At 37.9% G+C, this 27372-nt stretch overlaps 1 protein-coding gene across 3 annotated transcripts in view; it reads left to right on the top strand.

Moving 5' to 3' along the window:
- LOC124171059 (tyrosine-protein kinase transmembrane receptor Ror2-like) overlaps positions 1 to 27372 on the top strand; it is a 31805-nt gene that overhangs the window by 344 nt on the left and 4089 nt on the right. The window contains exons 1-8 of one of the 3 annotated variants that reach the window (XM_046550206.1): positions 110 to 211; positions 627 to 771; positions 5117 to 5241; positions 6735 to 6906; positions 8047 to 8249; positions 9025 to 9298; positions 9604 to 9846; positions 23124 to 23323. In XM_046550206.1, the coding sequence (XP_046406162.1) occupies positions 705 to 771; positions 5117 to 5241; positions 6735 to 6906; positions 8047 to 8249; positions 9025 to 9298; positions 9604 to 9846; positions 23124 to 23323 (1284 nt within the window). In that variant the 5' untranslated portion in view covers positions 110 to 211; positions 627 to 704. Of the gene's footprint in view, positions 1 to 109; positions 212 to 626; positions 772 to 5116; positions 5242 to 6734; positions 6907 to 8046; positions 8250 to 9024; positions 9299 to 9603; positions 9847 to 23123; positions 23324 to 27372 lie in introns of those variants that run through there. The other 2 variants (XM_046550207.1, XM_046550205.1) reach the window with 2 other exon arrangements.

The raw sequence follows: 27372 nt of genomic DNA, 5'->3' as shown, positions 1-27372 counted from the left end.
TGCCATCACGGTTCTCGCGGTGGACGCTGTTGTTCAAATGGAATGAATGGAGTGACAACGGAATGTTTTCGGTTTAATGGGATTTTTTATGAAATTCCCACATTGTGTGATACGTTAACCAATGTAACAAAAAGCCAGACGTACCCTGGGGAGCCGGGGTTCAAATGAATTTCACTCAGAAGTGATAATTGTCATCTGAAGTACCTGAAAGGTAGTACTTGACTTAGGATAAGAGTGGGCCTGTATACGTTCACGTGAAACATTCTAATATGACCTGTGTATGTATTTCCAATGTTACGAATGTCAAGTTAAACGTAGTATTAAATCTATTCCAAGAATGTCTATGGGCTTTAAGTGTGTTTTGGTATTATTATTGACAGCGAGATTACCTTCTCCAGAATTGATTTCTTTTATGTTCACCAATTCTCTTTTGAAATCTAATTGTGTATGCACGTGTTATTTCGCAGAGACATTAAAGCTTACAGTTACTTTTCTCTTTGGTCTGTCAGTTTTTGTGAAATTAGTATGTGTATTTGGTTCGTAATAATAGTTTGAATGCTATACACTTCGAGCTATATTCGCATGCTGGTTCACTTTTCATCCCCGTTTTTTTTCACACTTATTAGGATGGTCTCGCAGCTTATCCCCGGGGTGATTCCGCTAATGACTTGGATTCGTTGTGAATTGTGAGTTCATCGTCAGCTATGGTTCTTCTCTGGGCTACCGTGCTGTTGTTGGCGCATCATTTTGGATCCGCCAAAGCTGTAACAGGTAATTACTTAATTCTTCATGCTACAAGAATATTTAACATCGAGGATGTCTGCTTCTTCGCTTTAGTGATTATTATTATCTCTAGCGTGACAAATTAATCCTATTGTTTATCACTTCCCCAAGAATTCGTTTGTTATCTGCGTGGTGTTCATCTTTTTTATGTCTGCATTTTATTATGCAGGCAATCGCTGCTAGAAATAGAGTCGGAAGTAGGTACTACACTCTGGTAAATTAATGCCTGTTAATGAATTTGATGGAATTGTTTGTGTGAATAACTGTGGCTATGAATCACTAAGAGGAATTGTTTTACCATCACAGTTCATGAAATGATAATGCTTTATTTCATATAAATTTGTTTGCATGGCGATCCATCATAAGTTTAAGATTTCGAGACCTATTTAAAACCAACCCTGAGGACTTGAATCGATAGATTAATCCCTTTCATTGCTGATGATATTCTGATACCTGGAAAATTGCTTCTGTAATGACTTCTCTGTTTATTATTATTAATTCCAAGATTCTGTATAATGTGCTACTTGGATTAGACCTATAGATGTGTCACGAGCCAGGTATTCCTCTCAAATATGTCATGGATGGTGCTGGTGCATTGATCATCTTTTCATTGGCAGAGGTATCAGTCAAGACTTATATTTACTCAAGGTTAATAATTTATTTTATTTCCATTAAGAAATTTGCTTCTGAGGTTTTTCAAGTACCTAAAATCTCAACCTCACCAAGTCCATGCCCCATGTATGATGAGTCGTGCATCTCTTCTATATTTTATGCTCAAAGGCTTGGGTACCCAGTGTATCAATACATTTGAAAATGCATGAATGATTTTGAAATGCCAAAACAGAGTGTACACTTATGCATGAATCTATTTATAGCAAGTTTTTTTTCTATTCAGGCATTCACATAAGTTGGTTGGTTACATGGTGTGTTTTTATGTTCTGTCACATGTTTATGCATTACAGGCCTGTTTACATGATATATTAACGTGTACGAGTTAATGTCTGTTTGTGTGAATGATTTTTGTGGACCGGAACGGAACATGTACAGATGCATGAACCAAATTAGAACGGGTTTTATTTTCTGTGAATGCATTCATACAATTTGGGTGGTTACACGGTGCATTTTGGCGTTCGTTCTCGCGTTCATACATTTAGACATGAACCTGTGCGTGTTAATGTACCGTGTAAACAGGCCTTTACACATTGACTCATACATATGTTGCTAATTTATTATGTTGCCTGGACTTCAGTATCAGCACTGCCCATAAAATAAGCAGGAAGTCATCATTATGTTTGCAGAAGAATGTTTTAATCATCACTACTGTCAATTGTACTCCTTTTGGGGATTGTGTCTCTCTTTCACGGTTAAATATTTTGTTTAAAACTATTCAATAAGATAAAAGCAACCTTGTGGCTCTGTGCACAACGAAGTAATATCTGGTATGCAGTGAATACTTTCATGTGGGGGCTAACCTCTCAAGTGCAGTGAGTGGATGGTAGAATATTTACCACTAGTAATAAGGTTTTCCATAAATATAAAACATTTTTTTAGGGTTGCAAACAGTTCTCTCAAACTGCTGTCAGGTTATACGTAAACTTGCTCCCTCTAGCCATCTTTCCTTCTCAGGACCACATTGTGAAGCATGTGGTGAGGGAGAGCTTAATGAGATACTATTGAGGTGAATAAACTTAATATTTTTAATTTTGGTAAAGTAACGAGGAACTATGCTGACGACTGGGTTTTATAGGATAAATGCATCAGTCATTAGTTGTCTCTACGACAAAATCAGAGTGGGTGTTGAAGTGCTGTAGATTTAACTTGAAGAGGGTGTTGTTATTTGGTGTGCAGAAAATGTGCTTTTATTCAAGCAGCACCAATTGTAATCTCAAGGTGTTATTGGTGCCAAACCAGTGGTTGACAGTTTATGATTCAATTATGTCTTTTGCATGTATGTTTTAAGCTCATTTCAATATGCCTACCATTATCTGGAATTGTATCCGTATAACAGTATCGATAGTTAAAAGTATTGATTCATTCTACCTATACAGAAAAAATGAATTTGCATTGTTTTATTAAAGCCTTTTAAATCTTGTGTCAGTTTTCTTTAAAATGAACTCTTGAATGGAATGGACTCTTAATTTGGAATTAACACTGGAAATTCAACTTTCTAATCTTGTGTAGACTTATCATTAGAGTGCTGTATTATACATCCCTACCCTTCAACAAGTTATATGTTTTTGCAATTATGTATATTTTTCTCAAACCTGCCCACATCTCTGATATAAGTCTTTTAAGAGTCCTTAAGATTTAAAGGGTTTTAGTGTAAGCAATTTTGAGCTGTCAAGATAGGCAGCATTGTAGAGGCAATGGCTTCAATTCAAGGAGTAAAGTTCAATGCAAGAGAGATCTTGCAGCCATTCTTGTGCTAAAATCTGCTAAAAATCATATTTGGATTAACATACCTGCTGTGATATACGTAATTGAAAAAATATTTTCTAAAAGTTATGAGTGCTCTTAGGTGCCACATTGCAAATAAGACAGTTGGTAATATTTGACTGCACCGATTGTGTTGTTACTGTGGGCTATTTGCATTTTTTCCAACCCTTGGGACCTCTCCACTCAAAGGTGTCGTTGGAAATTCCCTTTCATGCATCAGCTGTAATGTGGTTCCCTATTTGCATTAAGATTAGTATTCAGGAACTAAAATTTCTGGGTCAAAGTACGCTGCTTTAGGTTACCTATGAAGGCATATCTTTTTAAACAATTTGTGAGCTTAGTTGTTCATTAGTGGAAAACTGACTCTTCAGTCAGTAATCCTATCAGGGTGAAAATTGTGGTAACAATAGATATGGTTGGGGATAGCAGTAAACTCAACAGTTGGTGGTTGTAATTATGGCATTCCCTAAGTGTTTTATCATTGTCAAATTTTAAAGCTACCCTCTGTACCCATTACTCATTGTGATGTCAATTCAAAGTAAATGTTGTTTCCTTTCTCCTCATTAAGATTTTTGTGGGTGCAGGTGAGGGTGCTATGGAATCAGTGGGAATGGAAAAATATGGGTCTCTTTATTTACCTTCCTCAAAAATCCATGTAACTTTCCTTACATGCTACTCTTTGCTCCATCTTCTCCTCAGTTCATATTTCTGCTCTGTAAGGAAGCACTTATTATCATATGCTTAATCTTGGCATTGATATTGACCCGTAGAAATTACGGTGAATTATATTGATCAAATGTTTGGAAAAGTGATATGTTTTGCTTTCATTACACTGAAAAGATGTGGGCTTGTGCATAATAGGTAATCATCATTGGTTGAGAGGAGTTGAATCTCCTCTCAACTATTGTTTTAGCGTCCCCTTTTGTGTGTACGTCGTCAATTTTCTTTTTACCTATATTCCCTACTGATTCTCACTTCGCTTGTTAAGAAGACAGTGGCTGGTGGATCTGGGTTGACTTTAGATCTAGCTGGGCATCTACTACCTGTAGGGTAGACCCACCAAGTTTTGTGAATATTTTCTTAAATGGCGACAATGAAAAAAAGTTAAATTTGCTTTCACATAGGGTAGGAATGGGTGTGACACATGAGTGGATTTTGGAAATGCATCTGAGGTCAGCTGTGTATTTAGGAAGTGGCTTTTAGATACTCATCAATTTATTTTCATTGTTCATTAGAGAGGTGATATAAAAAGAAAGCATCCATAGAATTTTTACTGTCGGCATACTTGTCCAATTTGGGCCAAAATAGAATTTGAATAGGGGTACATAGCATTAAATTTCTAGTTTTATAATCCGTAATTTTATTAAATATTGAAAGGAGGACTTTTATGATAGCATGTTCCCACAGGGACCGATTCAAAAAAGGCATAAAAAGTTTTAATCTACAAAAATTAGGCACATGTGGCCTAAACCTTGGTGGCCTTGGGCTTACTTGGTAGAAAAATAACTAATTTTGAATAAATAAGCTAAATTATCCCCACAAAAAATTAAGCTTTGTGTGTTTACCTAAGGTGTAGTGAGATTTATGGTTTTCCTATGTGTGTGAATTGACATCAAAATCTCGGTATAGGGAACCTGCACACCACCCTATCAACCCGAAAGCATATGTCTATGTGCCTGATCTGTACATCTACACAAGGCCTCCCTTTGTCATATTTATTTCCCACTTGCCGATTTTCCTCGTTAGACCATTATGTATGTGTGATGAGTGGTGCCCTGCTTCCTTTGATGAGACTTATTTTCATAAAGATAAATGATAAAAAGAGGATACCATGGAATTCTTACTCTTCCTCTGGAGAATTTGGTATTAATATCTTCTTTTTTATTAACCATTTCAGGTGCAGCTCAGCTAACGGAATATCCATTGGACCAATCAGTTGGGTTTGGGAGCAATGTGGAACTTGTTTGTGTTGCAACTGGGAGTCCCCCTCCATCAATACAGTGGCTAAGGGATGGAGTGCCGGTAAGAGAATGTTTTGTGGCTATGTTTCTTTTTATTCACTCATTTGTTTGAATATCTACCATATTTTTTAGATAGTACAGTACACTCCTGATTATCTGGGCTAATGATGGGGAGAGACGGCACGAATAATTGGAAAACATGGATAACCCAAATTTTCACTTTAATGCCTTGTAGTTTTCATAATGTGCGTAAAACAAACAATATATTTTTATTTATGCTGTTATGTTATTTTAGAGTGCTTCCCAGACTCATTGAGAGCTTTCTTCGCCAGTTTGCGATCTTTTTAGCGGCGATAACATGGTTATAGCCGTATTATTAATGCTCCATGTAAGGCCTGGTTTTGAAAACCACACATCTGTGGCCATGTAATCACGGATACAGAAAAGTGGCTGGCATGATTGCTTCAAAACCACTGCTCGAAGTCGGAAACTACACTGTCAGGCACCACGCTACATAGTCGTGTCTTGCACAAGTTGCCTGGGTTGCAACGGGATGTAAATCCGTGATCACAGAGCGCAGTCACACACTTCGAGGCTGGGAAAACAGGAAGTCGGTGCTCCCGTGAATGCAGCTAGAGTGCGATCGCTTCCATTTTACAAAGGGGATTCTAACGGATATAATAAGCCCGGTTTTTGCCATCTCGCATCCACGCATTCTCGCATGTGTTCTTGCAATTCACAGCTTTACACGACGCAATTTTGATTGCGCCTTCGCTGGTACATCAGATTGTGCAATTCTGTGTAGCGTGTAAAACGGCCTTATGAGTTGGTTATAAGGATTTTAGTAAAATCTTTCTTAAATACTCCAAAGGATGAAGTTTGCCATGAAAAAATACTTGACTTAGATGGGATTCGAACCCGGATCTCCCCATTGCAGGTCAGGTATGTTAGCCAGTTACACTACTAAGCCATTTTCTCAGAGCAAACTTCGGTATGGGTTTTACCGAACAAGATGTTGGCGTCGCAAGTCCATACTGTGGCATATGTGGCAAGGGTCGTGCTTATAAGCCACTGTCGGAAAGAATTTATACGTATATTTTTTCATGGCGAACTTCATCCCTTGGTGTATTTAACTTGCACCCGTGCACGTGACTGCGTACAAAGTAACTTGTTTCTGCAGTGCTTTGAAAATCTTTCTTTATGGCATTTCATTATTCATAGGTTTTGCGAGAATTGCTTGTTTTGTTATTGTTGAAAGGGTGAACTAGGGGTAAGTTTTTAATGTACTTGCAGAAAGTTTTGTATGTTTTAGCATCAACTGTTGCAGGAAGGTAAAATACATTCTGCTCTGAGAGTACTGTTAGCCATAAAAGATATTCTTCACAAATCTCAAGTGCCAGTTGTGTATGGGAATATGTATACTATGATTTGCAAGAAAATGAGGGTGTGAGTGCCAAGTGAAGTGCATGTATTAGCTTAAGCATTTGAATGGATGCTTAGCTTGTCACATAATGGCCTAAAGCCAATTCCGTCCTATTCTGCTGTGTTTTGTAGGTAGAGGAGCCTCCAGAGCATAGGGCTTTTAACCTCTACTCCCGCTCTGTACTTCGATTGAATGCCACGGAAAGCACAAACTACACTTGCATTGCAGAAAACGAACCTCCCGGTGAAAATCACACTGTTGACTCAAGATCTTTTGTGCTCAAAGTTCATCAAGTTGTGAAAGGTATGTTGTATGCTTCTTTTTATCTTCTCACCTCTCTATGGTACAAACTTCCTACTACTTCCTTCTTCCTTCTCTCAGGAGCTTTCCACAATTGCTTCCCTTAGGAAAGCATGATAATATTTATTTAGCAAATTATGGATACATATTTATTTAAATGTATGGGCTATTGCATCAAATATTGCAAGTTTGGAGGGTGAGGAAAAATTCACATTTTTTAAAATAACTGGTATCCTGTTTTGGAATGTTCTTATTTCATATTTTAGGGTCTTAATGCAAAATATAAGTTATTTATAATTTCTTGTATTGATTGTATATTGTTTGGCAAACACTATAAATGATCTCTGCATTTCTTCCCAGTTTCCTTCCGCATCAGCTTGTTTGTAGACAACAGTTTCGCTGGCTGTCCTGCCAGCGTCTTCTGGTCGAAGGAAGGGGTCACCTTCGACCTGAAGATGCTGGCAGGACAGCCAGCGAAACTGTTGTCTACAAGCAAGCTGACACGGAAGGAAACCTGGAATAAATGCAGAGATCAAACCATCGCCGCAGAAACCTACGTTCTAACCAACACTATAAATGCTAAAAAAATCTAATTCCTTGAGACATTTACTAAAAGGAGTGAAAGACTTCTTCGTGTAAAAAAAAAAGACTCACCGCAGTTCTAGAAACATCAGTTTAGGGGATAAAATATCTGTACTTAGAGGTTAGGGACAATTGGTGTTTTTTTTGTTGTTATGTTTTTTAAATTGAAGTGTTTCCTAGTTAGGGTGTGGTGTTTTTGGTTTCATGAAGAAATTGTGTTGTTTTTCCCTTAATTACTTGGATGCTTGATGCTGAGGAAGTAATGTGCATTTGATACATAAGGTTATACACCAAGATACACTTTCAATGGATATTACTGGTCCTAGAACCCTTCAAAGTAGTGAAAATTTTTTTAATGAGTCATCAGATTATTGTGGATATCTCTAATTTTTGTGAACTATTAGCCTTAAGTTACATTTCTCAACATATGTCCTATTTTCAGTGATAGCTTTTTATTCTGTGGTGTTATGTTGATGGCAATTTTGCGGTTATTTGTTTATGGTGAGCCAAATCCTTGGTGAGTCCATGCATTCAATGATATTCTCCATCCTTCTCTTTTAGTGACAAAGCCTTTGACTCCTCCTCCTGGCTATTGTGCTCCATACAATGGAAAAATCTGCAAGCATTACCTTAATGGTACTGGGCTGGTGTGGTTTAACATATCACATGACAATCCGGGAGGATGGCTAAATGAGCAGATAACTTCAGGCCTGTGGGAAGAAATGGTGGTGAAGCTACGGGAGCCATGCCGGAGTGCTGCAGAGGTAATGTGACAGCCTTTTTTCGGTATCCTTTTAATTTAAAATAACTGTTGACAGCAGTTGGAGGTAATTTGCTGGATTAGGCTTCATGGACTTGTGAAAGAGTAAGCACTTATTAGTAGAGGTCCGTGAATTACGCAAGATGCGATATCGCGAAATAACGCAAAATCGGTAAATTATAACAAAATTTCGCGTTTTTTTGAGATTTTGGGTTGATTAGCGAAAAAGTCAAATCTAAAGAAAGGGGACCTGCAAAATGACAGCTATCATTGCAACACACAGTCACTCAGTCAAAGAAAGCGAAGGAGGAGCTTGTTGCTGCTACCACTGAAGCATTTTTAAAGGCTTTATTTAGTGAAGAGAAACTTGACAATGCAAAAATTCTGGAATGGCTCTTGAAGTATACACATATAAGGTAGTGGGGATTTGCCGTTTGCAGATCGTATTCGCCAAAACTACATACTTGAACCATTTCTTTCATGTAGTTTTATCAGAAATTTTGTACAATCGAAATTTTGTTAAATGTTATATAAAATGCTTAATAAAAGCATAAGTATTCATGAAACGTGTACCATAAAATAATAAAATGCCTATAAACCTGGGAAAAATCAGCATTATAATAACACCGCCAAGATTTTCTATAACACCGAAATCACATGGTTTTAAAACAAATTTTAGCAAAAAATAAAACCACTTTCACGGACCTCTACTTATTAGTGATTGCAATTACGTATGTATCATTCCATAACTTGTGATGACAATCAATATATCTTTGCAGAGACTCCTGTGCACGTATGCATTCCCTCAGTGTGAGCTCCATGATGGATATCCCATAGGCCTCCCATTGTGTCGAGAGGACTGCATTGCCGTAAGGCAGCTCTTCTGCTTCAATGATTGGGCACTCATTGAGGACAGCAAGCAAAGAGGAGTTTACTTCAAGTCCAGGGGCCACTTTCAGTTGCCAATTTGTGAATCTTTACCACAATATTCAAGTTCCTCAAGAGTCTGCTCTCATGCCAAACTTACCGAACTTAAAATGGAAGAGGTTACTGGTAGGTTCCTTTAACTATATTCCAGGCGTAAGGTAGAAATTCAAAGAGGAAATAGAATGTGGTGTGACTCTATTTTCCAGATTTTGTTGTACCTTGTATTTTTAAAACCTGGGGGAAAATTATGATTTAATATTAGGGATGGATGGATCCAGGATTTTCTTTTGGATCTGGACGGGATACTTGATTTCGGGTGTCAGATCTTTGGATAATATCAGATCCAAATGCATTTTTGATTGCCCACTGTAAAACGAAGTAATTTTTGAAGTAGATAAGTTTTCTCAAGCTTTATTCTGGGACGGTTTCAGTGGACTGCGTGCGTGATAGAGGCCGCTTCTATCAAGGCACCATGAATATCACCAAGACGGGACTGCCATGCCAACGGTGGGAGAGTCAAGACCCTCACACCCATAATCGCCCACCTGATGTTTTCCCTGAGATGCAAGGCGCTGAAAATTTTTGTCGCAACGCCGGTGGAGAAGAGCCAATGCCCTGGTGCTACACTATGGATCCTACCATCAGGTGGCAACACTGTGATATACCTGTTTGTGGTGAGATATTACAGAGGGTTCTTTATATGCAATTAATAAAGTGATCTATCAGGTTTTTTTTTCAAAATAACTCTGTACATAATTAATCCCATTTTACTGGTTCATAATTTTCATTCATAGTCAAGTCCATATGTTTGTGTGGAGGATTTTTTTGTGGGGGCTCCTTGAGTACTTATTATTGCCTTCCTATAACTTAACCCTTTAAGTGCGGCGGGGCGATATATCGGCTTTTGCCGTTCGGGCAAAAAGTGCGGCAGTCTGATATATCAGGTCTTATGTAGTCCATTATTTAATTTTCTATAACTTATTTTAGTAAATGTAAAAATATTTTATAAATATTAACCAGTTTAACCTCATCAATTTCAAAAAAACCAGGTATGGATATGTGATAAAATAGCTTTGTATTGTATTTTTGTTGTTGCTAAATTTTATTAACCTTGTCTGGTATACCTACCTTGTCCGGTATAGTCCACAAATTTCCGCAGGGGAGAATGATGCCTCGGTAGCTTAACTGGCTAAAGCACTCGGCCGGAAATCGAGGGATCCGGGTTCGAATCCCGGTCAAGGCGAATGATTTTTCCTCTGTGGATTTTTCGCACAATTATTAAAATAACCTCCGAATTTCTAGCCAGTACCCTTGGAAGAAGGATAGCACTATGAGGGTTAAGTATGTTATGTGAATGTTTATTAGGGCCTTAGTTGCCTATTTCTTATTTTGAATTTATAGGATTAAGGTGTAAATGTTATACTTGTGGATGTTCAAGGTGAATTTGGCACCCTTTTGCATTGGTGTTTTGTGTAGGGCACTTCAAGTACAGTCTCCTACCCTATAATAGTTTTAATTTTACTATTGTTAATTATTGAGTTTTGGTGTGATTGAAACTTTTTCCATGTTAATATAATTTAGAATAATTAAGTGTGATCAGTATCCTATGCTTTTTAAGCTGGCTTCAATCAAAGCTTGATAACTTACACGTGACAGCAGACAATATCAAACCCATATCAACCAACCTACTGAGTCACTTTCCTTTTAAATGGTGTACTCTAAACATTGAGTGGCAAACATGGTTGGAATGTAAAAAATGTGGTGCTGTTCGCACATTATTGCTGCATAAAAGAAATTAATGGGAAAAAATCTGCAATTTTGGGCTGCACGACATGTAGCATGCCAATACTATGCCTGTCCTGCATGAATTATATGCTTCAAAAATTTTGACAAAATGTCTTTTTTTCCTGTAAATTAATCTTCCTTAACCAGTCATTTTAACCAGTTTTTTGGTTCATGTCCTCTGTCTTCCATGATTATCACTCCAAAGTCTTCATCATAACCTTTTCTTGGTGCTGACCAAGGGCATTGCCATCTATCCTTCTCTCAATGAGCATGCCGCTCTTGGAAATTGTCTTTGTTATGTCCAGTCCTGTTTTTCCTAGTGCTTGCATCAGCTGGGATGGTTGGTTCTAGTCTTGTGCCAGTGTTTGTCTAGTTTTTCTCTAGCTTTATTTTGGGATTTGTATGGTAATGCACGCCATGGCCGGCCTTCCTCTGTCGTTGCTTTGAGACTAGAGATGTGCGAATATTATCCGCGAATACTCGAATACCTCGAATATTAGAAAGTATTCGATATTCGAGGTTTCGAATAGTTATGCGAAAGTACCGCCTCGAATACCTCGAATACTTTGAATTTCGCATCATACACTGTCGCACGCACGTCGTTGGTAGTTGACTCGGAAAAATGTAGAGAACTGTAGTCATTTAGTGCTCGCAGCTCCGTTTTACGCAAGTTGACGAAATACATCAAATTTGTGGATTTTAGCGGTGAAAAGAGTTCGACGAGGGGAACCGAAAATGGTCGGGTGAAAAAATCCGAAAATCCCCGATTCCCCCCACCAGGAGAACCTCAGTGCCGTGGGATAGCAACCTTAGGGCATTTCCCACGATCCGCTATCCCCCTCCATTTAGCACTTGCCTCACCCACTCTGACGCTTTCCTCTTCTCCGAAATCAAACAAAAGGTCCCAGATCGCGCATGGATCGCATTACGAAGACCCCTGCTTCGAAAAAAATATCGAGTTACGAGAACAATAAAAACAAGTTTCACGCCCTCCCCCCTTTTCTCACCCACTGACCTTTTTCTGGCTACCTGCTTCGAAGTTCCCCATTCTTGGAGGTCAACAGCTGTGTGAGTTCCGTGGGATACTTGCATTAGCGCATTTCCCAAGATCCGGTATCCCTCTCCATTCAGCACTAGCCCCCCCTCTGAGGCTTTCCTCTTCTTCGAAATAAAAAAAAGGTCGCAGCTCGCGCAGGGATCATATTACGAAGACCTTAGCTTCGAAAAAATACCAAGTTACACGAGAACAATAGAAACGTCTTTCGGGCCCTCCCTTTTCTCCCCCACTGACCTTTTTTTTCCTACCAGCTTCGAAGTTCCCCATTTCTGTGGAGGTCAACCGCTGCATGAGTCATCTATTAGCACAAAAGGTGTCTAAGAATGACTTTCGTCAATTGATGTTACACCTTTATTGAATTGAAATATTAGTAATGTGCGCGTAATTTCAAAAAGAATAAGACCAAACACGACGTATTTCTGAGTTTATTTAAGCATTTTACGCGAGGAAATAAATGTCAAAATTGGACGGAGACTTAGCATTCTGGCGAAACTCGATTTGAGCAGCAGAGCTTCTCTGAAGTTGATGCGGTATTTTTTTCCGAAAACATATATCAAGTTACAATTTATGAGTGGTGCTATAAATCTTTATTGTTACAGTCCCAGACAAAGGGATATTTTCTCAGAATATTTTGTTTCTCCCTGATAGCAATTCCAATTTATCTTCTTATCTCCTGAGAACTCCCAAAGATGGACTGAAAATAATTGAAGAAAATCCGGTGGAAAAGAGCTTGTATTTTGCAAAATGCCTCAAATTGTCAGCTAGCACTTGGCAGCAGGAGTGAGGGTAAAGCGATGTTAGTTGAATTAATTATATGCCCAATTGTTTCCATAAAATTAAAATATTCATTAATCAGCTAAATTCCTGTTCGAATCATTTAAAGGAAATCAAAATTACTCCCCAAAATCTTTTGTTGCTTGCTGCATAGGCAACCGAGTCAAACATACCAGCATTCATCATTTAGTATTCGAGGTATTCGAAATTCGAGGTATTCGAATATTCGAGCAAAGATTTAATATTCGAATTCGATATTCGAATTCGAGAAATCTGCTATTTGACCCATCTCTATTTGAGACCTATCTATATGATTCAGTTTCCATAGCTGCCCCCGTTCTGTTTTTCATTTTACAATCCACATTTCAATGCTAATATAATTTGCCATTACCATGTATCATTTGCCATTCTCAGTGCCCATTTGTATCATAACAATTAAGATGGATGTTGCACTGAGATGCAGGCTTTGGGCTCATCCTCCCTCATGGCTTCGTTGATTTTGGCTTGCCTCTGATTAAATCAATGTTATGGTCCATTTTGAGGGAATTATATAAATGTATGTAATAATTTCATCGGTTATTTTTGCAGGACTAGGTGCAGATGGTGCAGTATATTACATGGACCTTATTTCTAATTTTCAGTCAGGATGTTCATGTTTTCATTTGCGTGCATATTTTTCCCAATTTTTCTCTAGACCAATTGATGTTTTTACCTTTCAGGCCTAGGTATTTAATAGAAGTAATGCTGGGGCAGTGATGAAAATGAAAAAAAAATGGCTAGGGAAGGAATTCTTTCAATGTGTCATTGCCAAGCATTCAAATTCATATGAAAAAGAAGGAATTGCGATAGTTAAAATTCTAATCCTGTATTTTCAATGTTTTGGCTTTGACCTGTGCCAATATGCTGGATAATTAATCATGCCTGACTCGGTTCATTGCACTTAAACTCTAAGCTTTTCCACGGCTCTAGTTTATATTAACTCAGCTTTCCTTTTCAGTTTTTATCAGTTCTTGTGTTCACTATTATTGGTCTTAAAATTGTGTTGCTTTTTTGGTGCCTAATACTTAAACGATTTTTAAAAATCTCATGTATCATTTCATCAATGAAGCAAAATCTTGTTTAGACATTTGTCCTTTTTTGTCAAGAATGAACTTGTAGATTTGTAGTTTAAAGGTTTTCGCAGCGATTAGATGCACTATTATAATCCATTTTTGGGTGTACGTCTGCGTGCTTAATATTTGTCTCAACATTTCATTCCACTTACTGGGAACGTCGTCAGGAGAAATCAAAATTGTGGATTTGTATTTCAAAAATGCACTCTTTCTTTGTTTATTGGGTATATCTTGTTCCCCTGTTTTTTTAGATCTGTTTAATTAGAATGAAAATTTATTTTTATATTTTTAGTGATATCATTATCTTATAATCTCATATTTTTATTATTTTAGCTATAGTGTGTTCACTTTTTCAAAGTAATATTTCAGTAAGTCTTCCATCTTTCAGTAAGTCTAATCATCAATTCAAAGTTACAAATGCTTCTTTATGTAAGAATTAAAATTAATTGAGGTTTTAAGATTTGAAAACATCTTGTACATGTTATTATTGATGGATTATCTACTGATATTTTTAGTGCACTTTGGGAAGTTGTGAGGATGTGAAATGGCTGAGTTTCATCTGCTCCCTTAATGCATAATATTGGCTTTGGAAACAATTTATTTGTATGCTGCACCTAAGAAAATAAGGCATTGCCATTACTAAGCTTTGAAATTATTATTTAAGCAATCTAGATTGTTTCCGTGAATGATGAGCCTTTTAAATCATGAATAAGCTCATGCTTATGAATTTGCTAAAACACTTCAATCATTCATAATTCATATTTCACTTTATGAATATTGGTTTTCCATGATATTCTACTGGGCAGGCTTAGAAGTACCTCCTGTATTTTTTAATTAATTAATCATCACTTTTTTGGCATAAATTATTTTGTAATGGATTGGTATAGTTTACAGATTTTTAAAATTTAATATAAAATGATTAAAAATAGTTTGTAAACCCTTAATTTGGTAGAAGGAATTTTAAAATGCTAGTAACTGATGCTAATGCTAATTCACCTTCAGTGAACAGATGAAATAAATCTTTGAGTGGCACTTTCAGTGTCAGTATAAGGTGATAAAATATACATTATTGGAATGGGCTCAATGAGGTTATTAAGAGAAAATTGTCAGTATAATCAGCAAAGGCCCCTTTTGTTTGTCAGCCAATTACATATTACTGATTTTTTTACTATATCCAGGAATACATGAGTTTGGAATTGGAGGGGAAATTTTCTCCAAAGTTAAATAACATTGAAGTTGATGGTGAGAATTTATTGTGGAAGTGAAGGGTGAACAAAATTATTTGAAACAGCATTTTTAGTACATGTAGTAAATATTTTACACGTTCAAGAATGACTCATATACAGTAAACTCTTGATTTTACGAAGTCAGTGGGACCGGAAAATCGGCACTTCGTAAAATCGAGTTTCGTAAATTCAAACCTTTTTCATAAGTCACGAAAAAAATGTTCTCTTTTGTTTCTTCCGCCGTTTTTTGTCTGTAGTGGTCTTATTTAAATGTTTTCGGTGGTTATTATCAGTATAATTCATAGAAAAGGCTTTTTGTTATCGATTTATGATGTGAAAAATCTAGAGATGTGCGAATAGTATCCGCGAATACTCGAATACCTCGAATAATAGAAAGTATTCGATATTCGAGATCTCGAATAGTTATGCCATAATAGTTAAGGTACCGTCTCGAATACCTCGAATACTTTGAATTTCGCGTCATACACTGTCGCTCGCACGTCGTTGGTAGTTGATTCGGAAAAATGAGAACTCTAGTCGTCTAGTGCATGCAGCGCCGTTTTAGGCAAGCTGACGAAATACATCAAATTCACGGGTTCGAACGGTGAAAAGAGTTCGACGTGGGGAACCGAAATTGATCGGATGAAAAAAATCCGAAAATCCCAGGTGTCCCCTATCAGGAGAACCTCAGTTCCGTGGGATAGCAACATTGGCGCATTTCCCACGATCCGCTATCCCCATCCATTCAGCGTTCGCCCCACACCTTCAGACGATTTCCTCTTCCCCGAAAACAAAAAAAAGGTCCCGGCTCGTGCAGGGATCGTATTACGAAGACCTCAGCTTTGAAAAAAATATCAAGTTACCGGAAAATAATAGAATCGTGTTTCACCCTTCCCTCTTTCTCCCCACTGACCATTTTCCCGCATCCATCTTTTGATAAAATGAGAGGAGGTGTTTGCCGTGTGTCCTTTGTGGCTAATAATGACAGGCACTTATTTTGAATCATCCCCAGGAGATGAAACTACCATAGGGAGGAACTCAGTGCCGTGGGATAGTGACATTGGCGCATTTCCCACGATCTGCTATCCCCCTCCATTCAGCATTCGCCTCACCCACTCTTGACGATTTCCTCTTCTCCGAAATCAAACAAAAGATCCCAGCTCGCGCAGGGATTGTATTACAAAAACCTTAGCTTCAAAAAATATCAAGTTACGCGAGAAAAATAAAAACGTGTCTCGCACCCACCCCCTTTTCTCACCCACTGACCTTTTTCTACCTACCTGCTTCGAATTTCCCCCGTTCTCGAGGTCAACTGCTGCATGAGTCATCTACTAGCCCGAAAGGTGTCTAACAATGACTTTCGGCAATTGTTATTACACCTTTATTGGATTGAAATATTAGTAATGTTCGCGTAATTTAAAAAAGAATAAGACCAAACACGACATATTTCTGACTTTATTTAAGCATTTTGCGCAGGAAAATAAATACCGGGAAGAAGAAGAAATACGACGGAGGAGTAATGCTCAAATAGGGTGGTTTCCTATTATTTTTTATTGCCTAAATCGAAATATTAATACTCCTGAAGTACGTATTTAAGCTTTTAGAGTTTTATAAGACGATATCTATTTTTCGCGATTAAATTAAAAGTGAAAATTTTCAAGCGCGCGAAAACGCGACGGGTAAGTATGAATGCCGGGAAAAACTCCGCGTGACGTCGTTCTGGTTCCCGCTGCCGCAAATGAGGTGACCTTGGGGCGAGGCTCTGAGCGCTATTACGACGCAGGATGCTAGCAGGTAGCAGAGTACCATGCTAGCTGGTAGCGCTTGGCTTATATATGGATTATTAATACCTTATCAAACAGACTGTGTGATTATTAAGACATGTTTCCCTGAGCTCTGTGCCTCATGCATGCATTGGTAACCTCAGACGATGTAAAACTCCGATCCTCTCGTGTAGAAACTAGGTCCCTGTGATGTCTCGTGGAGTGGCATCGCATAGGCGCCAATCTGGCCTTTTTCAAATGAGGTAAAATTGAACATTGCCATTAGTCTAAACCGGTATTTCTAGAACGAAATAATTTGTATATTATGAATACACTAATGGTGGGTAACGAATCACAATCAATACCTTTCGTTTTCTTTAATGAAGGAAACTACCCTATTGTTTACATAAAATTAAAATATTCCATTAATCAGCTAAATTCCTGTTTGAATCCTTTAAAGGCAATCACAATTACTCGCCAAAATCTTGGGTTTCCTGCTGCATAGGCGACCTAGTCAAACATTTTCACATTCATCGTTTAGTATTCGAGGTATTCGAAATTCGAGGTATTCGAATATTCGAGCAATGATTTAATATTCGAATTCGATATTCGAATTCGAGAAATCTACTATTCGACCCATCCCTAGAAAAATCGTTAAATAATTATACCACCATAAAATTCCCATTTCTTGTTCATACTTCAACATCAACGATCGCTTAAGAAATTCCCGACCAGTTTAGAAAACGTAATCAAATAATTAATTGCAAAGTTTATTATAAGAATTTAATGTTACAAATTTGTGGTTAGGAGCGAATAACAACTATTAAGTTCGCGTAAGATAGATATTTGTTTCCAGCACCCACGGAATGTTAGCGGCAGCCGGCCTAACCGCCATTTATGTCGCCCTCTATCGCTCAGTGACGAGAAAAAAAAGAAAAACGAGGGCCTTACCCGTTTCCAAAATAACCTTCGTACGTTAATATTTCGAGTTACTCTGTATATTCAGTTGAATGTGCTATCTTTTCCATTGGTTATTTTTGTTGAGATTGTTACGATTCTAAATTTCGTAGGATATGATTATCTTCTGGCGAATATCTGAAGTAAATTCTGTTTGAGCTCTCCGTCCGGATACTGTGCTCCATCATCTTCGTAGACGTTGCTACGAAAGACTTTATTCTTCATCCGGACCATATTCTTCATACCGGGTGTGAAGTGTTATGTTCATATAGTATTTCTCTCTCTTCTTTTATGCCGACAGGAGCAAGGTTCCAACCGGAAAACGACAGGAGAAACATCTTCCATTATCGGAGAAATAAAGAGGGAAACGTTATTATCCGCATTGATTGTTTTTCTACAAGAGATGTTTCATCATTTCTCAACGTGTGTGAAGTATTGGTTCACTTGCGTGAATTCCCAAAAATGACACGCAAAACCCTGTACATTCACCTCATTTACTTTTCGTGTCCCTTTCTCCTCCGTATTGAAAGTTATGCAAAGAATCATTGACGTAGAGAAAAGATTTTCTTAGCTTTAGCACTAAAAATAGTCGCGCAATAATCGTAAATAAATATAGTGAGGAAAGAGCAAAGAAAATAATTTCAATTGAAACGTCAGCAGGGAAGAAGAGAGAAAATTATAAGCATGGCACCATTTCCCTGATAGTGGAAGATACTTCTTCAGCCTCTCTCCTGTTAATAACTTACCCCCGTTGCAGGTAAAGATGAACCATGCCTTCCTCCACAATCGGGGAACGTTCCCAGTGGGTGGGGTGAATAAGAGTGGGATGGGGATTGCCTGAGGAAAGAAGTGTGGTCAGCACAAAGGAGTGGTTAACAGTGGTGAAGGGGGCAGGAGAAAGAAGGGTGGGAAAATGGCCTTCAGCTCTGCCTCAATCTACGTTTGCTGGGGGAAATGCTGGGGAAGGAGGGGTTTGGGATGCGTAAGATGGGTGTCAGCAAGATCAGCAGAAGGTCGCGGGAGGAAGTAAATAAAGACTTTGGAAAGAAAGATCTCTCGGCATGGGAAAACGGGGAGACGCGCGAGAAGAAAGTTCACGGTTAGAAGTGCGTCTTCATTACGAGTAGACTGAAAAATAAGTTGGCGGTTAATAGAGCCCAATACTTAAGATATTTAAGTTGTTTATTCAGGAAGGCTATTATATACACCAAAAGATACTACAGTAAAATTCGGTTATAACGCGGGTCTAGGGGGACATAGTTTACACCCGCGTTATCGGACAACCGCGTTATTACGGGACTCTGCGTGGGAAGCAATAAAAAAACCCTTAAAGGTAATTTTTATAGCCAATTTATTTGCGTAATACATTATTAAAATATTTATTTTATGATTTAGACGCTCTACTTTAACGGGAGTTTCTAAAGTACTCGGTTATTTTCTTTTGCCGCGATAGTTGATGGCGTTTCTTTGTCACGTAATTTTTTATGCTTTGCAAGTGCAACAGATGAATACTATCGCAATCACTTTGTCCCTCCAACCAATTCATCAATTCACTTATATTATGTAATGAATGGCCAATTTTTGGCATCTCGACCTCACTTTCGTCTTCTTCATTCTCGCTCTCATCTTCCGATAATGCAGCTGTTTTTGCGCGGCTCAGGACTGTAGCCACAATTTCTTCGTCACTCTTATAAGCAGATACAGGAGTCTCCTCGTCTTCGCGAACCCAGGCCTCGAAATCACTCACAAATAGTTTATTACAAAGAACATCTGAAGCTTCACGTGCGTCCTCTTCCATGAAACCCAAAAACTCGTCTTCGTCCTCCATGCTATTGCCCGCTGTATACTCGCACTTTGACCAGCAATTGAGGATTGTAGCTGAAGTTATTTTCTTCCATGCCAAACCAATATTATAAGCCATGTTCTTCAGGGTGACTGTTTTCAGATATTCTTGTACCTGCAGTTCTGAATTTATGACACTAGTGAGCAATTCCCGCCGATAGTGGGCTTTAAATGCTCTGATTATCCCTTGGTCCATGGGCTGAATAAGAGCTGTCGTATTTTTTGGTAAAAACGAAGCCACTATTTTGCCATCCCTCGATATCAAGAGCTCAGAAGACGGATGGGCCGGACAGTTATCTAACAGAAGTAGTGCCTTCTCTTCTAACTTTTTTGATCTTAAGTGGCTCTTAACCGATGGAACAAAATCTTCATTGAACCAAGATAAAAAAATGTCTCGAGTCATCCAGGCATTCTGACTGTTTTTGTAATTTATGGGTAGTGCTGTCATATTAACGTGCTTGAAGCACCGAGGACTTCGATTTTTACCAATACACAGAGGTTTTAACTTGTGACTTCCTGATTTGTTAGCGCACAGTAATAAAGTCACTCTTTCTTTGCTCATTTTTATTCCGGATTTATTTGCCGACTTCTTAATATGAAGTGATTTTGTTGGAAGCAATCTGTAGTAGAGAGCGGTTTCATCGCAGTTATACAATTGCTCTTCAGTGTACTCACGTTCATCAATCATCTTGCGTAAAGTCCCACAGAATTCTCTAGCTGCTTCACTGTCACTGGAACGAGATTCTCCTTGCATGTTAACTTGCGCTACCCCGTGGCGAATTTTCCACCTCGATAGCCAGCCAGCAGAAGCACAAAATCATGAGCACCACCTATTTGTTTATTTAATTTAATTGCCTGTGCTTGTAAAAGTGGACCGGATAATGGAACACCTTCACTGCGTTTCTGAACAAACCACGTAAACCAGCAGCACTCAATCTGGCCTTTTTTCTATCAAGTCCTATTTCGTCATCCACTTGATCAACATGTGATCGTAATTTATCTTCTTCTTTCATCCAACCACGAATAGTTCCTTCAGGAACACCAAACTCCCTGAATAAACTTGATTTTGAATCACCGCGTTTCACTCTGTCGATTATGCCCAACTTTTCTTTATATGTGTAAGTTTTCCTTTTGGCAGACATCGTTTTTACCCTAAAATCAATGAAAATTTTCGTAAAAAAGTAATTTTCATATTAATATTAAGCCAAAGACAAAGGTAAAACAGCTCATTCATCATTAAATGCTCGAAGCCTGTGGGCATTGAGTACCTACCTTGGTTTGAGCGCCGCGGTGCGAACGTACGAAAGAGAATTATCTCAATCTCCCTGAATCTCGAAAATTATTATAGCTGTGCAAAACACTTTTCAGCTCGAGTTCACAAGACACAATGACCGATCAGGAATTACCGAGTTTTTTTTATGGCTACGAAACAATGTATGGAATACGTCGCCAACCGCGTTAATACAGTCGCTCGAAGTAGCGCCGTTGCGACGCGTCGGTAGACACGCCGAGATAAAATTCGCCACAAAGTTACCTACCTCAAAAAAAGGTCAATGTAATCATTTCGGGGGACATGGTGAGACCCGCGGTATATCCGAAACCGCGGTAAAGTGAGGCGCGTAATAACCGGAATTTACTGTACTAAAATATCAATTATTTTTTTCCTTTTTGTCCTTCTCCATCGCCGCTTCCACCATGGTCTCTCACTTGCATAAATGGGAATGAAATTGGGGACCTAACTCGTTAGCCAGATCAATATACCTTAATGTTTGGAGGGCAGCGGGTACTTCTTTTTTATTTGGTGAAATTACTTCACTTTCATCTTCGTCGTCACTGCTATTATGACTAGTCCCGGCCGCTGCTTCTTCCGACACATGTACCGGCGTCCCATTGTCGCAAGCCCGGAGATCATCGTCAAGGGCAATATAATCGTTTGATGTTGCGCGCTGCGCTCTTCCTGCTTTTTCCAAGAATTTTTCAAAATCATCTATTAAGCCACTAATCTCCTCCGCGATTTTATCCGCTGCTGCTTCCTGAATGTATAACGTAACGAATCAACCATAGCCGTGATATTATAGCAGTAGAATTACTAGTAGGCTAGTTGTATCAATTACCAACCTCGAGAACATCCTCATGATGCGCTATCAAAGGGAATCCGGCCGATTTCCAGCAATTTGCGATTGTAGTGGAGGAAATAAAGTACGTCTTTGAACCGTGTTTCTGCGATGAAAAATGACAATTTTATTAACTTGGCCATTTTAGCAAAGTTAACAAAGTCGTTATTCCTCATCGCAGAAACACGGTTCAGAGACGTACTTGAATGCCTGATAGGCAGGAGTGCGATGCAAAAAATTATTTTTGATGATGGCATTGATTGATAGATTTTCAAAATGCAGTCAGAGCGGTCACTTTTGGGGACAAAAGGCCCCACGCTCGGAGGGTCGAATAGAGGGGCCAGCCAGGGTGAGCTCGTCGAGGAAAGGGTCCCGGATTAGGGACCCTTCGAAGTGCTTCGGCGAAAAGTAGTCAAGTAGTCTTCGAAGTACGTTCACAGCAGCCTGACTTGCGAACGTACCAGGTACGTTCACAGCAGTGCAAAGGGTTAATTAGGAGTCAACGAAATACCCCGCTCGACCTTCCTGACATGTTAAACTACGAAGTATTGTCGATGCGATGTTTACGAATAGGCACGTAAATAGGGGCATTATATCAGTCGCGATATTTTAATTAAGTCCTACTTTCCCTAAATTCCCACCGTGAGGTTTTAGGCGAACCCTTTCTCTCCAAAGTTGCACTATCATTTACGATTTCACACTTTTGATGAACCACAGTTGGAAGCGCTGATTTTTTTAGCTACTTACGCCGGCGTTACTAGTTTTGTTGACAAATATTTCGCCATAGTTCGTATAAACGAATGCCTTTTGCTCCTGGGGACCGATCCGAGGTTCGTAAATTCGAAAAATTTCGTATAATCGAAACTTCGTATAATCGAATAGCACCATGTATTTACCATAGGCTTTTCGCCGGGACCGCACTATCACTTCGTATAATCGAAAACTTCGTAAAATCCTGCTTCGCATAATCGAGAGTTTACTGTAATTGCCGTAATTGAATTACTTCAGAATGCTTTGCCATCACCTCTGATTTGAACTAACCAGGGGACTCCCAACTCCATCTCAATGCTCTTACAAAGTTTTTAAGGTGAAGGTTCCTCTTACCAATTTTGTGGTGCCATTTCCTCATGATTATTATGGTCCATTCATTGTTATAATTTTGCGCATTTATCATTGTATTTTTATTAGACTCATATGCTCATCAGATCTTAACAATTTTTACTATTTCGAATCATAGTGCTAAGTAAATATTTTTGGCAGAACCACTGCTTTTTTATGTTAATATTTTCCATCACCTCATTGTATTTTTTTCATTTTGCAGAAAACTCAACAGACCTAACATTTGAGATAGAACTTAATGACATGAGCATGGAAAGATTCTTCACTCCGACTATCATGCTCATCCTAGCTGCAGTTGGGTTTGCTGGTATTGTAATGATGCTCCTTCTTTTTTTGCTTTGCCATCGATTATACAACCACCGAGTAGGGTACAACCCAACTGCAACTCAGGTAAAGAAACATGTAAGGAAAAATTCATCATATCAAGTGCTTTCTAAACTATGTATTAAGGTAACCTTACATTATTTTCTTGTTTGCCGTCATGCTCAAACGAATGGAATACTTTCTTCCTAGATGAGATTTGCTTGCATAGAACATTTGGTGCTTGTGGTATTGAAAGGATCATGGTGTTCTTACTGTTGAATGCTTATTTTATTACTCCCAATTTCTTCTATAAACTTTGACTCGCTGAAAAACGTCTTTTCTCTGTAACATTTATTTTGCAACCAGCTTTTATCTTTTTGTTCACATCGTAATGCTCTCCTAGGTAATTGTTTACTCTTCATTTCTATTGGTTGTTAATTTTATTTCTTCTCATTCAACGGCTTTTCTTCCATTTTGAATGGTGACATTGTTTTTGTAATTTGCCCGTTATACATTGCATGGAAAAAGCTTTATTCCTCAACATGAAATGATTAAAAATGAACTCCTATACTGGTAAGGTAAGGTAGCCCTCGAAATGGTTAATCTGTTTTTCCCTGGAGTTACATCATCTCAGATGAAGCAAAAAAATAAAACTATCATATTCTGCGGAACATCTTTCTATCCGCTGAGATATGTAAGAGGATAATCAATCTTGGCTTGAAATGCTCTCACTTGTCTGTAATTTTTCATTCTATATTGATGTGTCATTAATTTTTATATTAAGATAGTACCTAATTTCATTCATCATCTTCTTAACATTGAATAGGTGTAGTATTGTTGACATATTTCATTAGCATAATATCAGTTGTGTCACATGTACTACCACTTCATATTCGTCATACATTTCACAGCCATTAACAAAAACCTAGAATTTTTGGTCTTATCAAAAGTGTTAATTTTGGAAGTTATTCATTATCTCCTTCATCTATATAGGGTTATATTTCCTCGCATAATTTTATTTATAGGAATTAGTAGGGATGTGCGAGTATCTCTTTTTGATCACGAGTTGAGTTGAAAACTACTCGCGAGTAGCAAGTTGATTAGGGCAATTGTGAACTAGGCAATACAGCAATGCATATTCCAGCGTATTCTCATTTTTCCTAACCCTATATTTTCCCATCCCTACATTTTCTACTTAGAATTCTTGACTTGGTGTAAAAAGGAAAATTGTGACGAACGTTGGTGTAAATTGTGGCAGAATTAGGAGAGCAATGAAAATTAATGAGTCTTAAACAGTTCCGTAAGCACAATTGATTTGAATTCACATGTAATAACATGTCATCAATTTAATTAATATATGTATTCAAACTGCTCAGAAGAGCCCTCAGTGAAGGCATTTGCCTTATTGTAATAAAGATTATGTACCTAAATACATCATGTAATATTTGATCCTTTCGAATTCTCATGTAGAAAAACCAATTGTCCTACATGCTCAAGCAGCAGGTTTTGACATCTCCATGTTACAGTATTACTGCCCACTGAAAATTGTGTTTGACTACTCAGTTGTGTGGCTGTGCAAGTAATTTCTTGCCAAAGTTGTAAAATTTGGGAACCTCGCGAATTGTTATTAAAATTTACATCAACAATTTTGATGGATCTTCAATCTTCATGGAATAAGAGACGAAGTAAAGGAACTATAAAACTTAGCTTTAGCTTAAGTATTTTTTTCTTTATTACTTCTTTTAATCTACACGAGTACCTCTTTTTTCATAATTTCAAGAAGGAAAATAAATGCAATGAAGGAATAAACGAATATGTATTAACATCGGGTGTACACAGTACCCAAAAATGCTAAAAGATGGCATTCACTTTTGATGTGAAACACCGGGAAAACCGGTATTGTCCACTATAATTAAGAGTTACATTTTTTCCATAGAAATCTTAACAATTTTTTCATATTCTCTCTGCGTTTGAGTGAAGAAAGTATGGTAGGGTGTAAAAGTGTCGCAAGAGGAAGTATGAGTGACAAAGCGGGCTACTCCAATTACGCCACCTCGTTGGAAGACAGTTGGCCCCTGAGGCCAGGGCCCACGTTGACAGCTATAGTAGTTGACTGCTACGTATACAACATGCTGAATCTCCTGGGGCAAGGCATTAGAACGACTTATCGCCTTTTAAAACAATATTATTGCTCGAGTTTCATGATAGTGCCTCCTGTCGGCAGATTTCTGGGCATACTGGCCGCGACAGCTTTGTAACCGAAACTACTTGACTCAACATTTGTAACACTACTCGAAACACTTGTCGAGTACCAACTACTTGACTCGACTCGAATTTTCGAGTACTCGCACATCCCTAGGAATGAGTTTAAGTGAGTATGGGTGAATGTAAAAATGAACCTATCTACTTTATTTATGAGACCCTCATCATACGGCATCTTTGATGTTAAACGGTTCTGTTTTTCATCTTCAAAGCTGATGTTACGATACTCAGTAATTAATGCTCGTGCTGTGAATTTTGAGGAACAAACTAGCTTCTAATTTAGATGTCTACTCTGCCGTACGTCTCCTCAGAAAATGACAAGTTATACCTACTCATCATGTAATACTATTATATATATTTTATCTGTAGGTTCTATAGTATAGCTTCCTCTATTCTTCACATTATTTCTGCATCTGTTTGTTGTAATAAATTCTAATGGATTTGCCTTTCTCTGTAAAAACTTTTCTTTCTTTTTTTAGGATAATAATTTTGAGAAAGTGTTATTAGGTGTTATTTAGCTTAAGGAAGGAAATTTTTACAGCAGAAGCAAATGTAGTTTGTGATTACTTGACATATATTATCTGTGAAGGTGTGCCAATTCTTACTCGGATATATAATTTGAAGGCAGTAAATTTTGGTCTAGAAAGCAGGGAAAACTCAACATTTTTGGTATTCCTGTTGTATGTATGTCCTCATTGGCGAGGTTAATGCGAAGTCACTGGACTTAAAACATTTATGTTAGATGCATGGTGAAGAGAATCATTTCTTATTTCTCTTCTCCCCATTCACTTGATAATTTTATCGTAGTGGTATATTGATGCTGGAAAAATCTATTGATGAATGAAGAACCTAGTCATCTATAAAAAATCGTTGTATCATTACTCCTTATATTTTATGACTGTCTTTGCTGGTCCATAATTATTGTTGTTTTTTATGTAGAATGTCCCGAGTTTTTCCTTTAAAATACGGGAAAAATTGTTTTTATGATTGTTATGTTGATGTTATTAGCATTTATAGTGTAGAATTTAGTGTATTTGATGGCATATAAGGTTCACCCCCCTGCAGAGGGAAGCATCGGTTGAATGAGAGCTTTTTTGTGTTAACTGTGAAGAATGAGTGTGCATCATGAACGTGTGTACCAACCGAAGACCTTAGTAAAGAAATTTGGGGCCTTAAAAAAGTGCATTCTTTACTTATGTTTGAACCCAGTAGATGTCTTTCATCTGACGAGATAGAGATATCTGCCAATTTTCGTATGAAGATTTTCACAGCTTCTTTAACAATGTTGGTAGATGTTTTCGGGGATTGCTGCATAGGTAACATTTTCTTACTCAAGAAAATGTTACCTATGCAATTCCCGAAAACATCTACCAACATATCTGCCAATCGTAGCAGCTATTGGAGTTGCTTGGGAATTTAATGGCTTCCTGGTTATGACAGAGTTTAACCATGCTCTGTAGCTGATAGAAGTGAATCAAGCATTTTATTGTGACTTGAAGTACCATTTTTTACTCTGAATTTATTTTTGCTATTGTACATATAATTAATTTATCTGTCTGCTATAATGGGTTCTCAGGAGGAGGTTTGCTTTAAGTTTCAAGGATCATTGCAGGCATGTCAACATCTTTGGGAAAATTTAACCGAAGTGTGTAAGCCCAGGATATGATTACCTGAGCCATAGTTAAGATATAAATTTGTCTTGTATGCCATCAAGTTCTCTACTTAAAGTAGCAAAAATTGTTCGAAGTTGGCATGTTTCCTTGTTGTTTTGTGTGCTGTTACGCAAGTAAAAAAATCCATGGTGTTTACGTTTAGATTCTTGTATGCATTAATCTGAAATATTTTTCATTGCTTGTCTCTGTTGTGGTGGGCCAATTTTTTTATTA

Source organism: Ischnura elegans, chromosome X (genome assembly GCF_921293095.1).
Source record: "Ischnura elegans chromosome X, ioIscEleg1.1, whole genome shotgun sequence".
NCBI classification, from domain to species: domain Eukaryota; kingdom Metazoa; phylum Arthropoda; class Insecta; order Odonata; family Coenagrionidae; genus Ischnura; species Ischnura elegans.
Note: the sequence above shows the minus strand (reverse complement) of the source record. Positions and strands in the feature narration are given on the sequence as shown.